Here is a 21,849-nt window from a genome sequence, read left to right as displayed (position 1 = left end):
CCAAAAGAGCTCGGCTCCAAATATATTGTGACCGTGGATGAGTCCCGGACCCAGTGCATCCCTCTATTTATTCACCCTTCCAATGGGAACAGGATAATCAGTTATGAGTAATTGCTAATAAAAGCCTATGTGCCTCTGGCAGAAATACAAATGCTTGTTGATAATGATCATTTTTCCCAGACCCTGGTTTATGTTTCTCCATTAACATTCCAGTGTCCAACTCTCAGGTTCCCAAGATCCTATGGGTTTGGGTCTCTGAGTAAAAAAGACCAAGCTGAGATTGGGAAAGTCACCAGAGCCAACTCCATGAAGCACTAGCCAGCTCTTGAACTCCCAAATGAGACATTATACATGCCTGCACTGCATTTAATTTTTTGCTGGGATGACACCCAATGTTTGTGATAAAAATGCACCCAAGGACACTACCCCAAAGAACTTGCTTCTCTTGGATCCACCAAAGGATAAAATGTTCTCAATGCTACCTCCTAAAAGATAAACACCCTTCCCCAAATATCCCTTCTAATTGGCTGATTGACTGTCCCCTGGGTGTGACTGCACAGGTTAGTCCTGGGTGTGTAACCAAGTTGGAAAAGTCTTCCTGATTTCTGAGTACTATGACAAGGAGGAGAGTGGCATACAGTGGACTGAAATGATACTGAAGCACTGACGTGACCCTGGCACTTTGCAAAAACTACCTTCTGCTTGGGGATGTTGATCTGTGATTCTATGAGCCCCTCCAGCTCTGTAGGTCTAACCACCAAAGATCAGAGACAGGTGAGAGATTCAACAGAATCATTCTGCCAGAGAAGGGGAAAGGAATTCGATTATAGTTAGTGGAATAATTAAAAGTCTCATCCTGTTCTCAGGTTGTAAAATGTCCAAGTATCTACACTCACCTCCCCACAAATGTGCGTGTGCAAATGTAAGGTAATTCTAGGTTCTAAGTACAAAAATTGTAATAAAAGTAATTAGTACCATAGGTTCATTTATCAGTATCTTCATGTGAAAACCCTCAGGCTAAATTGTAACAATCCTTATTTTTATGAAGCAAGTTATCCATTTTTTCTCAACACGCCTCACATTTAGAAACTGCCTGATTCTAAAGATCAGACAGAAAGGCAGAGCCTTCGAACATGACCATGCCGATGCTTCCGCAAACCATTCGGCCCCAAGAAACCAGCTTTCTTCAAGTGGGCTTTTCCACCAAAAACATTAATCACAACCAGAAAAAGAAAATAAAGCATCCTAAAGTTAAGCATGTTTATGACATCCTGAAACGCACCTCTTTTTTGGCCTTTGTAATGACGGTCAGTGCTCTGAAGTTTGGGAGCTCATTGCTGATTTGTAAATGGCAATACACTTCCCTCTGAACAGGGATTACTGCTTACAGATTTATAAATAAAACCAACTTGTTACATACTAACTTAATTTTAAACATATTCCACCCCTCACCAATGGCCTGCAATGACAACTGTTGTCAAATGGAGGCATTCTTTTGGGCTTAGCTGTTTACATTTTAGTTTAAATGTAACGATAAACCTTTCTGCGGCAGGGCTTACAGGGCAAGGATTCCCTTTTGCAGTATCTATTAGGGTGATTTACGAGACATATTAGGAAACCGAAAGAAATTGAGAGACAGCTTTCTAGGACTAAAATTATTGTGTTTATAATAAGAAAAGGCCTGTCAAACAATAATTTTTGGAAGGTGAAGATTCCATCAAGGCTAGAGTGTCTCACAACAAAATCCTGTCAGGTGATTATCTGCCTGAGATGAAAACTATTTCCACCTCTCGGTTTGCTTGAATACATGCCATTCTGCCTGATATTTGGTATCATAAATTGACCTTTAGGTTGCTAAATCTACACAGCATGAACTGTTTCCTTATGCACTGGTTTTTTGTTTTTGTTTTTTTTTTTTTCAATGCTGTAGTTTTCTTTCCATCCCAATTTTATGTACTTATTGTACATGCTGGTACGTTTTTAATTTTGAGGACTTTTTTTCTCTTAGTTTTCATTATTTTACCTGACACAGTTCACTTCTGTGACACTTACTTAAATCTTAAACCACCAAATGAAAGGCTGAGAAAGTTCAATAATGTTAATTCCAATGTATGCCTTTCACTTGAACTTCTTATGCATTTTGCTTCCACCACAAGTGCTACACATTTTGTTCTATCTAGCAAAAAAGAAAAAAGAAAAAGAAAAGAAAAGAAAAAAAATTACAGTTTCCATCAGGCTGCCAGCAACTTATTGTTGTTTTTTTCAATTAATAAGAAAAAAGGTTACATTCATCTAATCAAAGATTTTTATCCTGACCTTAACTGAAGAAAAAAGAAAAATGCTTTGAAAGTATGGTATTTGCAAAAGCTCTGAGAAGTCACTCATGGGATTCCCATGATCTAATACATGTAAGGCTTTAACTGTAACTGTAAACCCAGTGAAGGCTTATGATTTGAAAGTATGAACTATTGTAGCCAGTTTTTATGGGTTTAATTCCACCAGCAAATCCCAGTTTCTATATTTTAATTCTCAACTAGAGCAAAATCACGACACATTTTCAACTAACAACCTGAAAGAAGAAAGCACTGGAATAATGGGGCCAGAAAACCATTGCCAACAACCACCCTCTGCCACGAACCATCAGTGAACTTCGAAAAGCACAAGACTGAGCAATACGTAAGTCTGTGACATATGTGCATTTCACTTATAACACTCACAAAACTACATATGAATCATTTTATTTTCCTCTGATTTATTTCCCACACAAGGTTCAATAAAACACAGCACTTACTCAGCCACCTCTGACTGAATGACTATTCTCTGCAGCTATTTATTACTCCTCTTCTGCCATGTTTTCTTCTATGATCCAATTCTGTGACTCCTATAAGCCAGGAAAAGCTGCCTTCGAGTCAACGCAGAGCACAAAGTCACTGAAATTATGTCGGCACTAGGCTCTACCTAGGTGCTTAGAAGTTGTTCTGTTTTGTCCTGGGAATGTCCCATAAGCAATGTTAATGACTGAAACAGATCCTCTTTTTTTCCTCAAAGGGAATTGAATTATTATAGCAAGGGATGATTTGTGCTCAAAACAATATTCAACTTATCACCCCCATTCAGTATATATGTGTCCAAGGGTCCACAACCACCTACACACAAATGTAAAAATATCAGTTCTCAGGAGATCTATCTTGTTTCTAAAATTTCTTATTTGTTCCTTGTTTCATATATTTCTTGGTTTTAAAAATTCAGTATTACAAGGCTTGTTATGGGATATCAGGCCTAATTCTACCTTACAGAAAAATTAACTTTAAAAAGGCATAACTGAATACAGTATACATTTTACAACCAAATACATGTAGGAACAATTTGGTTTTAAAAGAACTCCACTGAATGTATTTATCATATGTTTACTGATTGTCATACAGGGACTATCAATGGAACCAAGAGAAAATACAGGATTCCACGCATTGAGCATTAACAACTGAATGTTCCAAAAAAGATCTTCCCAAACTGCTGGGCCTTCATTTTTTCATTGTAAGTGTAATTTAATTTATCTCATGCCTCTCATGCAACTAACACAACCTCAAAGGTTCTTTTGGTTTGGAAGTACCTTATGTTCACCTTTAATGAAAAGCACATTTAATAACTTTTTTTCTGATAAACAGTGCTCCTACTTCTTTTTCGTTTTATTATACCCACATTCCATAACCTAAATCCTAAGAATGCCAAGATACTTTGAAACTTGGAGCTTCTCTTAATGCATTCAAAGTTTTAGAAACACATTGGCTTTATTTTCGATAGAAACTCTACTACGTTTGCAATATATGTGTTAAGTTCTCTTTATCCTTCCTATTGGTCTTAGCTCCTGTGAAGAGAGAAAACCAGTTCTGAGTAATGTTTTTACTGTTATCATTGTTGGTTTTGGTCACTTAAGACAAACGAGGGTGACCTTTTCGGCTTGTGCCACAAAGGCAACGTACTCCAGAACTACTTTCCCAGAGGGCGATCATTTTAAGCAAAACTCAGTGAATTCGGGATTTTGTTGAGAACCTCAGGATATTGATTTACTTGTAAAATTCACAGTGGAGACTGTAAGAGGCTGGACAAGTTAACTCAAGGTGAGATGCAAGGCCGCCAAGCTCAAGTTTGAAATTCACACCACCACTTCCTGAAACAATGATTTAGGCGCTGAACCTGGTCTAGTGTTTTAACTTTCAGCATGGAACGAGGAAGCGTTCTCCTCCGAGCAGGACAATCAGGCGTTGCGCGAGCAGCCTTCTCCTAAGGCCCCGGCGCCTTTATTTTATTTCCACTCGTGCGATCCACAAGTTGCGTGGCCCTTCCCGGCCGCGTCGCAGATGCCTTTGCAATGCCCACTGTTTACTGAGGTGCAGGAAAAGAATCCCTTAACTTAACCCGTGCTCTGGACCTCGGGTTGCAAAGCACTGGCGACCCACACGGACGTGAAAGCTACCGAACCCCACTTATCCCCTAGCGGAGCGTCTTACCCGTACAGGAATGCAGGGGCTTGGGTCGCACCACCAGCGACGGGCACACGGAGTAGAGGGAAAGTTTCTCAAAGTAGTCGCAGGTCTCCTTGGAGAGGATCTCGTCGATCATGAAAGTCTTGTAGCGCCGCCTGGCTGCTTTGAGCTGGCCGGGCGAGCTCAGCCTCAGCTCGGCGTGGCAGTGCATGGTGAGCCGGGGCGAGCGTCCGCCGGCCCGAGCGCGGCTGCGAGTGCCCGGCCGGCCGGGGCCGCTGGGCTGGCGCGACGGCGGGGCCTCGGCCCCGCTCCCGGCAGCCGGGGAGGCGGCGGGGCTCGGGTGGCGCCCGGAGGAGAGCGGGTAGCGGGCGCGTCTGCAGCGTGTTTAGACCCACCCGCAGATCAGCATCTTCGCTAAGCCTTTTTGGGACAACGCAGCTGTCAATCAGCGCGAGCTTCCTGCAGGGCCGGGTGCGGAGTGTGTGCTAAGGGGCGTCCGCGCCCACCCCGCCCCCGCCCGCCTGTGCCACTCCGGCGCCGACCTGCGCGCCTAGTGCCCGGCGGCTCTCACTCGCTGCCTCCAGCTCTGGTGTCTCGCGCTCCTCTGCCTGGCTCTCTATTTTAAGACGCTCGCTTTGGCTCTCCTCCCCCTCCCCGCCGGGACGCGCTCCAGGTGTGTGTGCAGGAGTGTGTGCGCGGTGCGGGGAGCGCGCGCCGCGGCCAAGGCCCTGGCCGGTAGCTCCCCGGGGCAGTGTCCCCCATGCTCACCTTAGTGCCCGTCCTGCCACCCGCCGGCCCGGCTCCCAATGCCCGCAACCCAGCGGGAGGGCACGTTCAGTTCTCTTACTAGAAAGAAGTCTAGTCCTCACTAGGCTCCCGGGACTTCGGGCCACAGCGCCAGTGCCCCCGAAGACCCACCGTGCTTTTCTCCTTCCCCGTGTGGACGGTTTCCCGAAGACCGCGGCTTCCCAAGCCCGCCACTCGCAGCCTCGCAGCTAGCGCTGAGCCTGCGCGCTCCAAGCGTAGGAATCTGCGCTGAAGTTGCAAACTTGACTGACCCAAGATCCCAAACCAATGACCCTGGTCCCGTCCGTTACCCTAATAAGAAACTGAGAAGGAAAAAAAAAAAAAAAAAAAAAAAAGATAAGAAAAGAAAAATTAATAAAAGTGTGAGTTATCGCCGGGCGCGGTGGCTCACGCCTGTGATCCCAACATTTGGGAGGCCTAGGTGAGACGATAGCTTGAGGCCAGAGGTTTGAGACCAGCCTGGTCAATATAGGGAGACCCTGTCTCTACAAAAGAAAAAGTAAAAACAATCAGGTATGGGGGTGCACGCCTGTAGTCCCAGCTACTGGAGAGGTTGAAGCAAGAGGAAACCTGTAGTCCCAGCTACTGGAGAGGTTTAGGCAGGAGAAAATCTTGAGCCCAGGAGTTCGCGGCTGCAGTGAGCCAGGATCGCGTCACTGCACTCCAGCCTGGGCGACAAGAGCGAGATTCTGACTTTTTAAAGTGTACGTTTAAAAAAAAACAAAAAACAAAAAACAAAAAACACTGTTTATAAAAACATTTTTTCCTCGTTGGAAAGGGCCAGAGCTGCACGATTCTAGGGAGCAGGCGGGCACTGGGGTAGTCTGTCCCATTCGGGCTTCTCCCAGCGCCCCAGCCTTCCGGCAAAGGGGCTTTCAATCTCCGGATCCCTCGCGATACGACCGGGTTAGAGAGTCGCGAAGACAGGTGTTTATTGGGTGATTTGCCTTTTTCTTTCCAGCCTCCAAGTCTTAGGGTCTGTTCCAACCAAGGTCTGTACGGACTTTAGTTGTTCATTGGAATTACTGCGTAAAGGGGATCCCACCGAGCCTCCGCGCCCGGGAAGCCTCCCGCAGCCTGAGTCGCGCCCGGTGTTAGGCGGGAACAGCCCAGTGCACACCCGTTTCCACGACTTTATGTTGGAATGAGTGGGTGCGGGGTTGGAAGGAAAACGCACGACAGGGACACTGAGAAGTATAGACGCGGATGGGCTTCCCTAGGGCCGAGTTTGGGGCCGGTGACATTTCCTCCCCGCTCCCAGTCTAGAAGCGTCAGCGAGTGCCGGCGGGCTCTCCGCGGAGCTGCTTGCCCAGGGGGCCCTGGTGGCCGCGGAAGCAAGTCAGTGCGGGCGCCTGGGACGGTGGTTAAACTCGGAGGGAGGGACACGCCCAGAGGACTAATCATTAGGCTGTTAGAGAAAATAGGTTTTTTTTGTTTTGTTTTGTTTTGAGACCGAGTCTCACTCTGTCGCACAAGCTGGAGTTCAGTGGCTTGATCTAGCCTCATTGCAACCTCTGCTCCCCAGGTTCAAGTGATTCTCCTGCCTCAGCCTCCTGAGTAGCTGGGATTACAGGCGCCTGCCACCGTGCCCGACTAACTTTTGTATTTTTTAGTAGAGACCAGGTTTCACCATCTTGGCCAGGCTGGTCTTGAACTCCTGACCTCGTGATTCACCCGCCTCGGCCTCCCAAAGTGCTGGGATTGCAGGCGTGAGAAAATAGATGTTAACAGGCCAAGTCACAGCCTAGCATTAGACAAGGCCCGCAACGCGTCTTTGAGGAACTTCATTCCCGAAGTATTTGCAAACTGGCCTCCCCTCCCCTCCTCTCCATCTAGAATTATTTTCCTTCATTCTCTTTCTCCATGCAGAGGCGGCTGAAGGGCAGGCAAGAACTGCTGCCAGGTTTCCGGGTGGCGCCGGGGTCCTGCGCCGGACTCTGGGGTCGCCAGGCTGGTCCCAGGCGCGCCCCCTGCTTCCACTGCGGGACCCTGAGGCTGGTTCGTGGTCAAGGCGCGGGACCCGGGACAGCTCACCGCTCAGCCCGGGCGTCGCCGTCCGACGCCACGATGGAGAGTGGTCTCCGCGGCGCAAGCCGAGAGGGAAACCGCTACGCTGAGTCCGGGCTGGGGTCTAGGGGCTCAGCGTTCGCTCCCAGGGCAATGCCGGGCGAGGAGCTCTAGGCGCCCCCAGGAAAGTGAGCCGCTGGTAGGCGGCCGCCAGTAAACTGAGTGCTTGCGGGCGATCTCACCCGCAGCGCCGGCTACAAGGCGGGCTTGGAGCTGGGGACGAGCACCTGAGCGACAGCACCGGGACCCCACGCCCGGCGAGGAGCCGACCGCGTCGCGTTTATACTTTCTATCTGCCCGGCGTGTGCCGACGGAATGCGCGCACTCGGGGCACCACTCCGAGCCCCGACTTTGCACTACTCTGCTTTCCTCAGTCTCTTTTCTTCTCTCTGGTTCTTCCCCTTCCTTCCACCGCCACTAACTCCTCTCCTCTTCTTCCCTCCCACTTCTCCCTTCCGCGCATTGCTCCCCGCACTTTGGGCCTCTCCTCCTCTGTCGAATTTCCCGCTTCTGTTTTCTCTCTTCCGCCCTCCCTTCTTCTCCCTATCATTCATCCTTGTTTTCTCTCTCCCTCTCTCTCTTTTTAACCTCCCTTCTCATCCTCTCCTTCTTCCCTCTGTCCAAACCCGGGTCTGGACTCGCGTTCGCGTGCTCCTGGTCGCGGCGCTGCCCCGCGGATGGCTGCAGGCGGCTCACTCGCAGGGACAGAGCCCAAGACCAGGGGCCAGGAGAGACCGGCCTCGCCTTGGCTGACCGCGTCTCCCAGCGCTCTCACTCCTCTCCGCTTCCACTCGGCCACAGGCACAAAATTCACAAAATCCAGACACTCCTGCAGACGAGTTCTTTGATTGGAAATCTGCAGTGTTTTAATAGGTGAAGAAGTAAAAATTCCAATTCACCTCCTTGGATTTTCCATCTTTTCTCTTTTGTGCTACAGAGGCAAGAAATCTCAGAAGGGGTCTGGGGGCACAAGTCCCCTGTGCAGTGGAGAGAGACAGATACCTGATCTTGGAGTCTAGAGGCTTGCGCTCTCTGTCACTTACTCCCTAAGCTGAGCCTCAGTTTTTTCATTTGTAAATGGTGACCACAAAACCTGCTTCACAAGGATGGGCTTTCATAATCTATGCCTTTATACAAGTTTGTTTCCTTTCATTGGAATGCCCTCTACATCCTGTCCCCTCTTTCTCTGCCCCAAACCCTAGAGACTCATCTCAAATGTCACCTCCTTTGTGAAGTGTCTTCCCACTCCCCAAGGCTGCCGATTCCTACTTCTATAGTGGCATATCCTTTACTGTATTGTCCTTTGCATGTTTATTTCACCCACTGGACAATGATCAGCTGGGCCTACTCCCTATGTTATATCATTCATTTGTATCACCGACACCCATATAGCACACAGTCGGTTCTCAGTAAATATGTCATGAATAAATGAATGGGTGGGAAAATAATACGTTAGATGGGACATCAAATCTTAACTAGTCGTTTTCAGTTTGTCTTTCTCTTTAATGAGCCTCTCTCATTTTGGGTTTTTAGCAATGGCATCTAGCCCAGTTCCCTTTTCGCCCTCATCTCCCTTTTCTTTTTCCCACTCCCTCTTTCCTGCTTTCAGACTGTAAAGGGCTTCTGTGGGAGGAAGCACACCCCAGCTGTCAATCATGAAGTGGGGCTTTGGTCAGAATAGTAAGGGGTTTTGTTTCCAACGTTAATGAAGTGGCTGGAACAGCAAACATCTGCCAACGGGACTCAAACCTTTTCCAGCTGCTGGAGACCCACAGACACTTCCCAGCCTCCTGTGACTGTACCCAGGCAGTGTCTGACCCTGCACCCGGGGGTGGAGGCGTGGGGACACACCACACACGGAGGAACAGGCGGGTGTGCCCTGACCACATATAGGCAGACATGGAAAGAACAAAAATTCGCACCCTCCACAGAGCTTCAGGGGATCACCCCGTCCCCAAACCCCAGCCCCTCACACTCCCACCCCACGGAGCTTCAGGGGATCACCCCGTCCCCAAACCCCAGCCCCTCATACTCCCACCCCATTCTAGCACCTGATTCCTAGGGACACAGCCCAACCAGAGAGAAAGGGACAAGGACATCTTTGCAAAGTTAGGAGTGGAAACTCTAGATTTGGCTCCTTTGGTTTCTGTCAACTGGAAACCAAAGAATTCCTCTTTATCATGTCAACTCACCCAAGGCATCTCCACTCTGTTAGAACTCATGAAGTTTAATAAAACAAATGGTTTTTAAAAATCCTAGGGTGACACTTAAGTTGCTTATAGGATCTAACTGTAGATGACCTTGGCTTGACTTTTAATTTAACTCTCCTGTTGTAATTTTGGGCTATGTGTCGATATAGATATTCAGAAGCAGCCAGGACATGTCTTATGAGTGCACTAATTCACTCCCCAACCATCTTTTCTCCAAACAGTAGAGAGGAGGTAGAAACACTTCTTAGATTCTAGTAAAGCGTACTTAACAACTTGTATTTCAGTCGCTACGTTTTGAAATAGTTTCAGACAAGTAAAAGCAAAATAGGGAAAGCCTTGTAAGTTAATATTCCCCTGGGACCCAGGTCCATGCCAAAACTGCTGTCTGTGGAGCTCAGCATGGCAGCCTCAAATAACAACTTAAAGGAGGTATACGCGGAGGCCAGCTTGTTTCTAATGATCATATTAATTTACAAAATCTGCTCTCATATACTATAAACCATCTTTTTAAGAGAAAGCACAAATGCGATTCACTTGACAAATGGACTTGAAAAGAACTGAATAGATCTTTCTTTCTGTCTGTCTGTCTCTCTCTCCCTCTCCCTCTCTCTCTCTCTCTCTCTCTCTCTCTCTCTCTCTCTCTTTCTTTTTGACCCAGTCTCACTCTGTTGCCCAGTTGGAGTGCAGTGGCACAATCTCGGCTCACTGCAACCTCCGGCTCCTGGGTTCAAGCGATTCTCCTCCCTCAGTCTCCTGAGTAGCTGGGATTACAGGTGCATGCCACCATGCCTAGCTCATTTTTGTATTTTCAGTAGAGATGGGGTTTCACCATGTTGGACAGGCTCGTCTCAAACTCCTGACCTCATGATCAGCCTGCCTCAGCCTCCCAAAGTGTTAGGATTACAGGCGTGAGCCACCGCGCTCGGCGAAGAAAGGAATAAATACATCTTTCTGTCCTTTCTCAAAACATCTTTCTGGACGAAAAGTCTAAATTGAGGGGAAAAAAAAGGCAATGGCTGTTTCTACAGAACACCAAACATCTACACAAAGAACAAAAATGCAATAAATCATTCAGATGTTTCCCAATTATTCGAAGCTTGGTATACAGATTAAAATTGCTGAGTATCTCCCTTTTAAATTTGTGCTATTCTGACATCAAACAGCCATATTTCTGCCAATACTCCATGCCCTTATACTATTCCAACAGATATAGCCAGGAAAATAAAATTTAATCTCTCCTAAGTTTCTCATAATATTGTGAAAATAAATATGAATGTTTGGGGCATCATTGGTTTTGACTTTTTTTTTTTCCTACCTGATATCCTTTCACTAATGAGAAAGCTGCCACAAGACAGAAACGGCGCTTTTATAAAAATGCAGTGGAACAGCATCCTGGCTGCCTGGGGTAAGAGGAAAGAACTTTTGAGTCAGGCAAACCTGGGTTCTATTCCTAGCACATTTACTTGATAACTTCCTTGACCTGTAGTCCTCAACCATGTCATGTGGATAATGACAGCCAACTCAGGGTTTGTGTACAGGACACTAACTTATGAAATGCCAGTCTCCCCACCACCTTTACTTTTTCAATAAAATAAGCAATTTGCTATCAGAAACCATGACAAAATAAAACTGCATTTTAAAAAGCACCAAAGCCAGCTTCTGCTGATACATAAATGTGTGAGGTTGGGTTTTGTTCCACGTTCAAAACCCAGGATCAACCAAGAAATAGTGAGAGGGGCAGGAGTAGGAGGGTAGGACTATCATTAACTGAAGGAAATGGCCCTGGCCATGAGAGTCCGTAAGTGCTATTTAACATCTGGCCCCACAGCCACAGACTCAGCACATCTGCAGGTGTCAGTTAGTCTAACCAGCACTTCACAGGGGACTGGGTCATTTGTAGTTCTGATGGTTTCTGTCTGCCAAAAACTGCCATGATCCTGCACCCACTGGGTGACAGCACATTAAATCATCTCATAAAACATTTTCATTCTGTCCTTGGCCTCAAGCAGTCCTTGGTTAGGTTTTGTTTCTCTGTAGTCTTCCCTCATCCAGCGAGGCAGGATTTCAAAGTGAACAAGCGGTCAGTCAGTCATTAGCATTGCCTGTTATCAAGGACAAGAAGGCTCCCGTGTCGGGCAGCACAGGGAAAGACTTGCGGAGCCAGTCTGCCTTCTGAACACATGAAGGAAAAACAACGCTCAAAGAGAGCTTTGGATGATTAATGAAATCTGCTGGCATAATTGTTACTATGCTGATACAAAACAATACTTACAAAGAACACTGGGTGCAATATGCCAATCAGAGAATTGTAATGGTCTCTGCGCTCCAAGTCCTTAAGAAAGAGAAGTTTGTACAAACTCCTGGACACAGGTGCTAATCATCTACTTAGGTTGAAGTGTAGACGTGCATGTGTATATAAGTGTGTGTGTGTGTCTCTCTGTGTGCCTGCACATATACTCCCTGTGCACACTTTGTAACTTTTCTTTTTTCTTTTTTTTTTGAAGAATGACGAGAAGGCAAAAGGAAGTGATAAAAAGGGAAAAGAAGACACTTGAAAATCGTGTTTATTAAACAAATTAAAGAGGAATCCTGAGTCTCATAGGTGGAAAAAAAGAAAAGAGAGCTGAGGGAGCCGTCCAGCCTGAGGTTTCACATTTGTAGTGTCTTTCTGTCCTGTGCTCAGCCATGGCTAACAGGCTTTCATGTGTGCAGAGAAATGTAGACTATTTCCCTTTCTAAGAAATATTCCACAATTTGAAATATTTCTTACAATTGTAGGCTTTTAAGAGAAAATTGACCTCTGTGAGCTATTTATAAAGAATGTTTTTATATCAGCAGAAATTGTAATAACACAGCAAATATGCTAGAAGCAAAATAGAGAAACAAAAAATGATACGGAAAATTCTGGTATTGAATATTCTTAGGTAAAACACTCAAAAACTTAAGAAAATGCAAAATGTCATCAAGAAAATGATAATCTGAGTCAAGTGAATATTTGCTTAAGTTTTTCCATTTGGGGATTTTTATGCAAAGAAATATTTTACCTCACATTGAGCAGACAGCCACGAGGACAGTTTTTATAGATCTCTAATGCTGTGGCATTTCCTTCATTACTTTCCAAAGTTGCAAGGATGCTCGGATCTAAAGGGGCTATAAATTACTAAAGTAAATGAATGATATGGTGCCAATTTCTCTGCGTTTCAATTACGCAAGCAGCTTGCCTTTTTAAATGGAATTTGAAGTCATCACAGAAGAGAATCCCCAATTCTATTGCCAGTCCACATCCTGATACGTTTACTTAAGTCAATTATCGAGTTGCTTAGATTATGTCTACAGAAGCTGCCAAAACATCTGGTCATTTCAATCAGTTCAATAAAAGATTCTGCCAAGTCAGAGGGGAAAATTAGTCAAATTACTCATTTGTATAGGCAGAACAATGGGTTGTTTTCTCCGGGTAGACAGTACATGGATATAGCTTAAAAGGTTTTGGTTTTCTCTTCTGAAACCAGAATACAGTTTATAGTTCCTGAAGGAGGTTGTGATTTTTATCAGTGTTTGGGAGGTGCTCTGACAGATCTATAGTCCAAAATGTAATGGATATGAAAAGGACTTAACCACGTCTCTGAGACAATTCTGTGCTCATTTGAATCCTATGTTCTCAAGGTTGGGACCAAGTCAGAATTAAGCCAATGGGTTTTTGCTCAATTTTGAAAAATAAAAGTAGCAGTACTGGAAATCACAGAATAGTGCCTTTTCCCCTAAAACCCGCCGGCATTCCTGTGGATGTATGTCCTCACTTTAACAAAATCTGACACATGATTTGAATTACAAAATACAGATAAATATACAGCGTTTCACTGGCACCTCTGTTGCATAAAATGCTGCTCTATAAAATCAAACTAATGCGGTCCTATTATTTCTTCAGTCTTCTATACGGTATGGATATTTGAAATTTCAAATGATTATCTTTACTGACTACATAGTGACAGCCCCAAAGAGAAATAAATGCTCAGAGACAGGGAAGAAGAGATTCAGGAGCCCGGCCCAGGCTCCTGTTCCTATTACCCTGTTTTTCCTTTCGCATTTACATACTCGCTCAATGTTTCAGACCAGAGGATTTTTGAGGAAACATTCTGAAAAACTATTTAGTTCAGAAATCTGTATTAGAGTACAAGCTCTCACTTGACTAACATATTGGAAGAAGAAAACAGTTTCATTATTCATTTGGAGCAACATTAAGTACAAATAACCTACCCATGTCTAATTTTATAAGACTTTGTTCTCTGTACATAGATTTGAAGTTTTTTGAAACCTGAGATAATTAGGAACAATTATTGTCATAACTGAATAATATAAACTTTGTATTAAAGTCTGAGGTGACTCACCCTCCTACTCAATATTCCAGCGTACATGATCTGTTAGGCTGATGTCTGTGTGTAACTTGTTAAATGTCTATAGCTTAATTGTTAAGAGTTGCTTGTTAATGAATTAGCAAGAAAGTCTTTCTGTTTCCTTTAAGAGAGAAAATAGTTCTTTGTTTCAAGAACAAAGAAATTTTTAAAACTCAGTTTTCTAGGTAGGAGGAAGGTAATTTTTTTAAAAGAGAAAAAGGTTTATTTAGAATCTCAGTAGGAGTAGACCCTTGTTTATGAAAAGAAAAAAAAAAAAGAAAACAGAAATTTTACTATAGCTCAACTGAACTGAAGAGTAAGATCTCGGGTCCAATAAAGAATAACATTCAGATAGCCGAAAGAGGATTTTAGTTTTGACGCAGATAGATTGAAAGTTAGTAGGATCAAGACTTTTTGGAGAATTAGCAGAAGGACCCTGCACTAAGAATAGGATAACCAAGGTGGTCAAGCCGGGGTTAGGGCGGGTAGATCTTTGTTAACTTCTTGTGGAGAGAACTAGAATTTGTTTTCCCTCTGTAAGAACTAATGATGCAGAGTTTATGCTTTTATTTATCCAGTATAATTTTGGAAAAGTAAGTTTGACCGCCCTGAAGATGATGACTTGGAGACTAGAAATGGAGCAGGGCATGAAGAGAAGAGAGGGTATGACATCACACAAAATATGCAGATTCGGTAGTTCCAAAGAACCTCAAAATTATTAACACAAATGAAAAAAAGTGCCCAGTCTTGAATTCAGCTTTGGAACATACACACCCCACATACTTGTAGGCTAACAAGTAGTTTACTGTCCTGATGACAAACTAAGAAGTCATTTACAAGGTAATATTTTGGAGTGCAAAGACCCACATAAAAGAGACTGAATTAGTCACAAGCTGTTTGTGGGAATGTACACTGGTATGATATTTCTGGAGGGCAGTTTGGCATTATATCTCAAACACAAAATCGATCCAGCAGTCCCAACCTAGGAATTGAAACCAAAGCTGTGGTTCTCAAATATGATTGTACACATGATTTCCTAGGAGTGCTTGTTTAAAAACTGCCCATTCCTAGATTTCCTCCCCCAAGAAATGTGTAGGTGTGAGAACTGACATTTTAAAACAGGCAGTCCTATTGATTTAGCTGCTGTTTGACAAACAGGTTGCCAAAGAGGTAAAAATGATAAAAGTGGGACAGGCTGTAAGAAGAAAAAAATGTTAGTTGTAAGAATTCTTAAAATTTAAGGAAATTAGGAAATCTGTCATTTTACCTCTCTGAGCCTCAGTTTCCTTGTCTTTGAGATAAAAGTCATACCCAATAGTGCTATTGTAACACTAAAGATACATACAAATGGCTTAGACAATGACTGACACGTAAAGATCAGTATGTTAACTATTATTACTGCAATGCTGAGTGAAAAAATCACTGAAATAATAGAATGTGCAATACAATTCAAGTTTCAAAACATTGTTTACATACACATGTATATAGGTGTATATAGAGATGTCTAAAAGCATGTTCAAATACTAACAGTGTCAATTTATTTTAAAAATTTATTATTATTATTACTATTATTAGAGATCGGTGTCTTGCTATGTTGACCAGGCTGGTCTTGAACTCTTGGCCTCAAGGAATTCTCCTGCCTTGGCCTCTCAAAGTGCTGGGATTACAGGTGTGAGCCACTGCACTCAGCCCATAATATTCTATGTAGTTTTATAATTTATTCTATGTAGTTTTATTTATTCTATGTAGCGATAATTTATTCTATGTAGTTTTGAATACTCTTTACACTGTTTTACAATTGACATTTATCTTTTTTCCCTAAGAAATATATTTAAGTTCAAAAATATTATATTTTACGTTCAAAAATAAAAAGTGAACTTCAATATCTTACATTTGCATAACATTTCCATTTACAGAAAATGTTCAAATGCAGTACTTCATGTGAACTTCATAGAGCCCTATATATGAAAAAAGACAAGTCTTATTATTCCTATTTTACGAAAAAGGAAACTGAGGAAAAGTGGTTTACTTGAGGTTACCCCACACAGCCACATCTACACTTGCAGAGCCAAGTCTCAAACCCGAGTCTTTTGAGTCCAAGTTCACCATACCTTCTATGGCACAATGTTTTTTCACTGATCTCGGTTATATTTGTCAAAAGAAATGAAATTCCAGTTTGATGAGTTTCTATTTTTCACTTACGCACCCCCTCATAAAAAATGCTAAGCATTTGATAAAACTGAGGTAAACTGAATATTAAGAGGGCTGATATAAAAACATATTAAAGTCAGGAAATATCACAGTTAGGTCTGGTAGGAAAACGTAACCATCTCATGTGTCAGGAGCTTTGGTTACTTGGTAATCCTCTAAATATAGACGTCCCAATCACTTGTTAAAAATTAACAGAAATTTCATGAGCAGGGAAAATGAATCGATGATTATGTAGAACGTGGACCGTCCATTGGATTGCTCGGAGTTCTCGAAAGTTGTTCACCCCCTAGCAATCCAGCCCCAGCGTCTCGCGGAGCCTCCCAGCCAAGCCAGTTTGGCTCTGGACCATGCCTGCAATCAGAAAGGATCCTAAGGCACCCGCCACTTCTCAGGGTTGCAGTGTGGCCGCTACTGCCCTCTACCGGACAGCAGGGACGCGTGGCGTGTGTGCTGTGGAATCCGGTCTCCCTCTATCGGCACCAAGCAGGTACATTATCAAAGACAGGCTCTCCAGAGGTGCTGCGTCGGCGCTGATGACTGTCCCAGAACATTGTCTTGGGAAGGCCACTTGGGGGGCTCCTTGACCTCAGCACTGTCAGAAGTGTCACCTGTTGCTATTCTTCCCTAAAACAGATCAAGGGACTCTCTAGACTGGACAGGGAAGGCTCTTCGCCAGTCCTACACTCTAGGGTTAGTCCTGATCATTCTCACCATCAAGGACTTGAATTCTCCACCGAAAATCATTGTAAATGACTTAGCTCCATTTCTGGATTAATAAGGGTATTGAACAAGGAGGATTTGAAAGCAGCACATAATACCAGTAGAAAGTCTGTAGCATACAACTCTAAGATCCAGGACTATGCCCTGGTATCACCATTTAAGAGCAAAGGCAGCTCCAGTACAACCAAGCTTTGTGGACCTCAACTGTAAGCAAAAGCTCCACTTCCCTAAGTTAGTCTCAGGGATCTAATTAGTTTACGGTGGTAGATCTTGAATATGATCAACAATACGTTCATATATTACATTTACATTAACTCCAGTATACATTTGTCTGCTCTAGATCATGCTTAAATATTTCTGGCTTTTATGGATTAGGTACACTTACAGTTCCCTGAATTTATAGACGACACCTGGTCTCTTTTAACTTAGGTTGTAAACCTTCTTGAATAAAGGGAGTGGAGGGTCTGGCTAAAAAAGGAAAATGTAAAGGTAAAATCTTAATAAGAGGATGAATATAAAAGAAGAGAAATAGAAAGAATTCAATTTTTCCTACCATTGATTTTTCTGCCCTGACTCTATGAATTACAAATATAAAGTCATTGGTAGTGACTCTGCTATTTTCCTATAAAAATATATTTCCTTATTTCCCCCCTGCCTGCAATAGAACACACAGAGCCAATCAGTCTTGCCAGGTATGGAAAACAAGTTTATACATAACTACAAACCATTCTTCCCCCTAAAAAATAAAAACAAAACTCCACTTCATGGGACAGGCTAAAAATACCACAAAACTATGGAGAATGGTGAAGTTGGCTGAGGTGCTTCCTAATGACTCTTTAGCCAATCAGATAGCTGAGTCTTATAACAGGATGTTGTTATATTTCTGGATGTTTAAATAACACCTTCTTGAATAGCAACATTTTGTTCTTTATATTACATTGAATTGTTTTCCTTGTAGCAGCGTGTTGTAAATCTGTAGTGGAGATAAGTGTATACATATTGGATATAGAGATAATTCATCTAACATATATTTATTGAGCATCTACTTTGTCCCAGGAACCGTATTGGTCCAAAGAAATGTGGTGCTGAACAGTACACACTCCCTTTCCTCACAGTAACAGACCTGTAGTGGAGATAGATTAGTCAACAGGTGCCTACACCCATGGTTATGAACTGGGAGGTTTAAGAGCACAAAGAAGGCGCACTTAGCCCAGTCTGAAAAGAAATAAGGGAAGGATTTCAGAAAGAATTGTCATATAAGGTGAGATTTGAAGGAAGAATATGAGTTAGGAAGGGGTAAAGGAATTCAAGACAGATGAGAAAAACATCCAAAGCCTAGAGGCAAGTGAAAGTGTCTCGTGTCCTAGAAACTGCAATATTTGAGTGTGACTGAAGTGCGGGTTTGAAGAGGAAAGTATCCCAAGAAAATGAGAAAGAAGGGCAAGATAATAAAGCATCTTTTATGCTATGTTACTGATTTAGATTTTATTCTGAAAACAACAAGAAGCACTAAATGATTTATAGCAGGAGAGTGACATAATCAGATGTGCTTCTGAAAGTCCTGGCCGCAATGTTACAGAGTGTGGATTCAAGGAGAGCAAAATTAAGAAGTTACTGTAGGCCAGGCGCAGTGGCTCACACCTGTAATCCCAGCACTTTGGGAGGCCCAGGTGGGTGGATCACCTGAGACCAGGAGTTCGTGACCAGACTGGCCAACATGGTGAAACTCCATGTCTACTAAAAATACAAAAATTAGCTGGGCTTGGTGGCAGGTGCCTGTAATCCCAGCTATTTGGGAGACTGAGGCAGGATAATCACTTGAACCCGGGAGGCAGAGGTTGCAGTGAGCTGAGACCATGCCACTGCACTCCAGCCTGGGCAACAAGAGCGAAACTCCATCTCAAAAAAAAAAAAAAAATTATTGTATTTCAGTGTTAATCCAAGGGATAGGTAATTGACTTCCAAAGCCATAGGATGAAGAAAAAGGAGAGACTGAAATGGTTTCAAGGAAATAGAATCCATGAAACCCAATAATTATTTCGATGTAAGAAAATAAAGAAGTCAAAGTCAAGAATAACCCTATTTAGTATCCAGAACATAAAAGTTCCTACAACTTAATAAAAACAAAAAATGACTCAATTAAAAAAATGAGCAAAGGACTTGAATAGAAATTTCTCCAAAATATATATATATATGTAAATGGCTATAAGCACATGAAGAGATGTTCAACATTATTAGTCATTAGAGGAACGCAAATCAAAGCCAGGATGAGACATCACTTCACCCCTACTAGGATAGCTGCAATTAAAGGAGACAGAAAATAGCAAGCGTTGGCATGGATGTGGAGAAATTGGAACCCTTCTATACTGCTAGCAGAAAAGCAAAATGGTACAGGTGCTGTGGGAAACAGTTTGGCACTTCCTTAAAAAGCTAAGCATAGACTTAGCATATTACCCAGCAATTCGACTCCTAGGTATATGCCCCAAATAATTCAAAAACAGAAACAAACATATTTTCAGGCAAATGCTTATTGCATTACTTACAACAGCTAAACGTAGAAACAATCCAAGTGTTTACCAAGAGAAAATTGGATAAACAAGAGGTAGTATATACATACAATGGAATAATGTTTAGCCATAAAAGGAATAAAGTTCTGATACATGCTACAACATTAATGAATCTGGTAAACACTATGCTGACTGAAATAAGAAAGACACAGAAGGACAAGTGTTATATGATTAAACTTATACATAGTGCCTGGAATAGGTAAATTCGTAGACACAGAAAGCAGAGTTGTGCTTACCAGGAGCCAGAGAGAGGGAAAAGTGGCAAGTTATTGTTTAATGATTATGGAATTTTTGTTTGAGGTGATCAAAAGTTTTGGAAGTAGATAGTAGTGATGGTTGTACAACATTGTGAATGTAGTTAATGGCATTAAATTATACCCTTTAAAATTGCATAAATGGCAAATTTTATACTGTGTATATTTTACCACAATTTTTAAGAATCAATAACGTAATAGACCAAAAAAAGCTCACACTGAATTGCACACCTTCAATCTGTGAATGGTATTGTATGTAAATTATCAATAAAGTCATTAAATTATCAATGATTAATGAAGTCATTAGAAAACAAACAAATAGCAACAACAAAAAGGAATAGAAGTCAGATTTCTGACTTGGCAAATAAGTTGATGGGGCTACTATTCACGAATATAAGGGGAGAAAGTAAGCAGTTTGAGGAGGAAGCAGTAAGGTCATTTTGGGTATGTTAAATTTGAGATGTCCATCAGACATACAAATGGGGATGCACAGTGTACAGTTGAGTATGTGTGTCTGAAATTTGGAAGAGAAATCTAAATTAGAGGTACAATTCAGAGGCCATCAGTATGTATATAGTATATAGTAATCAAAGCCCTGAGAGTAAATGGAATTATTTGGGGAATATGAAAATGAGAAGATACAAGAACCAAGAAGAGAATCTCAAGTTTTATTAATATTTAAGGGGTGGGCAGGCAGAGACATCCACAAAGAAGTCTGAGGGGTAATATAGGAAGAAAAGTCATTTAAAGAAAAAACACACTATGGGGAAAAGGGACATTTTTTTCTATATCTTTTACTACTGTAAATAATAATTTCCTTTATATTTAATGAAAGAAAACTAACTGCAGAAAAGATTTAGATAAGAAGAAAAATCTTTCTTACCTCTTTTTGTCCTTGTACCTAAAGTTCAAGTTGTTTCAAATTAGAAAGTTTGGATTATAAACCTTCAGAAAAACTTTGCAATGTGTACCAAACAAACCTAATCAGTTTGCTTATTCAGAGAGAGACAGACAGAATCAGCGGGAGAAAAAAGCAGGCATCTCACTATTAGTTGCAACTTAAAGAAAAACAAGAAAAAGATGTCCTTTAATCTAAAAATCTCTTCCTTTTCTGCTCCTTGATGTTTGAAACTCCTAGAACAGAGGGTAAAGTATTTTAAAATTAGAAATAAGGTCTTACAACCAAATACTCAAATCAGGAGACATATTACATGAAGAAATGCTGACCAAGAATGGATGAAAGACATGACACCACAGATTCAAGAAGTTCAGTGAACTAACTCAAAGGAAGATAAATACGAAGAACCACAACTAAGCATATCATTATAACATCCTAAATACTAAAGATAAAGAGAAATGTTTAGAAACAGTCAAATAAAAAAGACACATTACTTTCAAAGGAACCATTATAAAAGAGAAGGCTAACTTGCAAATAATAAGAGACAAGCCTAACTTTTCAACAGAAACCCTGAAAGGCAAAAGACAATGGAATGACATCTTTGAAATGCTGGGAAAAGATAAATATCAACCAAAGATCTATCCTGCAAAAATATTCTTGAGACATTTCAGGATCTGCTTTGGGCCATTTCCAGCAATATGGACGACCCTGGAGGACATTATGCTAAGGGAAATAAACCAGGCACAGAAAGACAAATGATCTCACTTACATGTGGAATTGAAAAAAAGTTGAACTCATAAAAGTAGAAAGTAGAATGATGGTTACCTGGGGCGGGTGGGGAGTGTGTGGTAGAGATGTTGGTTAAAGGGTAAAAATTTTCGTTAGACAGGAGGAATAAATTTTTTAGACCTATTGCACACCATGGTGACTATAATAATGTAATGTATATTTCTAAATTGCTAAAAGAGTAGATCTTAAAAGTTTGTGCCACACACAAAAAATAGGTGATGGATATGTGAATTAGTTGGTTTAGTCATTTCATAACGTACACATACATCAAAATGTCACATTGTACCCCCATAAATACACACAATTATTATTGTCAACTAAAAATAAAATAATAACTTAAAAATTAATTTTGGGCCGGGAGCAGTGGCTCATGCCTGTTATCTCAGCACTTTGGGAGGCCATGGGGGGTGAATCACGAGGTCAGGAGATCGAGACCATCCTGGCCAACATG

General features: G+C 42.3%; 1 protein-coding gene across 1 annotated transcript in view; it reads right to left on the bottom strand.

Moving 5' to 3' along the window:
- Positions 1-4,998, bottom strand: part of BARX2 (BARX homeobox 2) — a 75,236-nt gene extending 70,238 nt beyond the window's left edge. Inside the window, exon 1 of the mRNA XM_008021498.3 lies at positions 4,509-4,998. Within this exon, the coding sequence (XP_008019689.1) occupies positions 4,509-4,695 (187 nt within the window). The 5' untranslated portion in view covers positions 4,696-4,998. The remainder of the gene's footprint in view (positions 1-4,508) is intronic.
- Between the last annotated feature and the right edge of the window lie 16,851 nt (positions 4,999-21,849).

Source organism: Chlorocebus sabaeus, chromosome 1 (genome assembly GCF_047675955.1).
Source record: "Chlorocebus sabaeus isolate Y175 chromosome 1, mChlSab1.0.hap1, whole genome shotgun sequence".
Lineage (NCBI taxonomy): Eukaryota > Metazoa > Chordata > Mammalia > Primates > Cercopithecidae > Chlorocebus > Chlorocebus sabaeus.
This window is presented reverse-complemented; position numbering and strand designations above follow the sequence as displayed.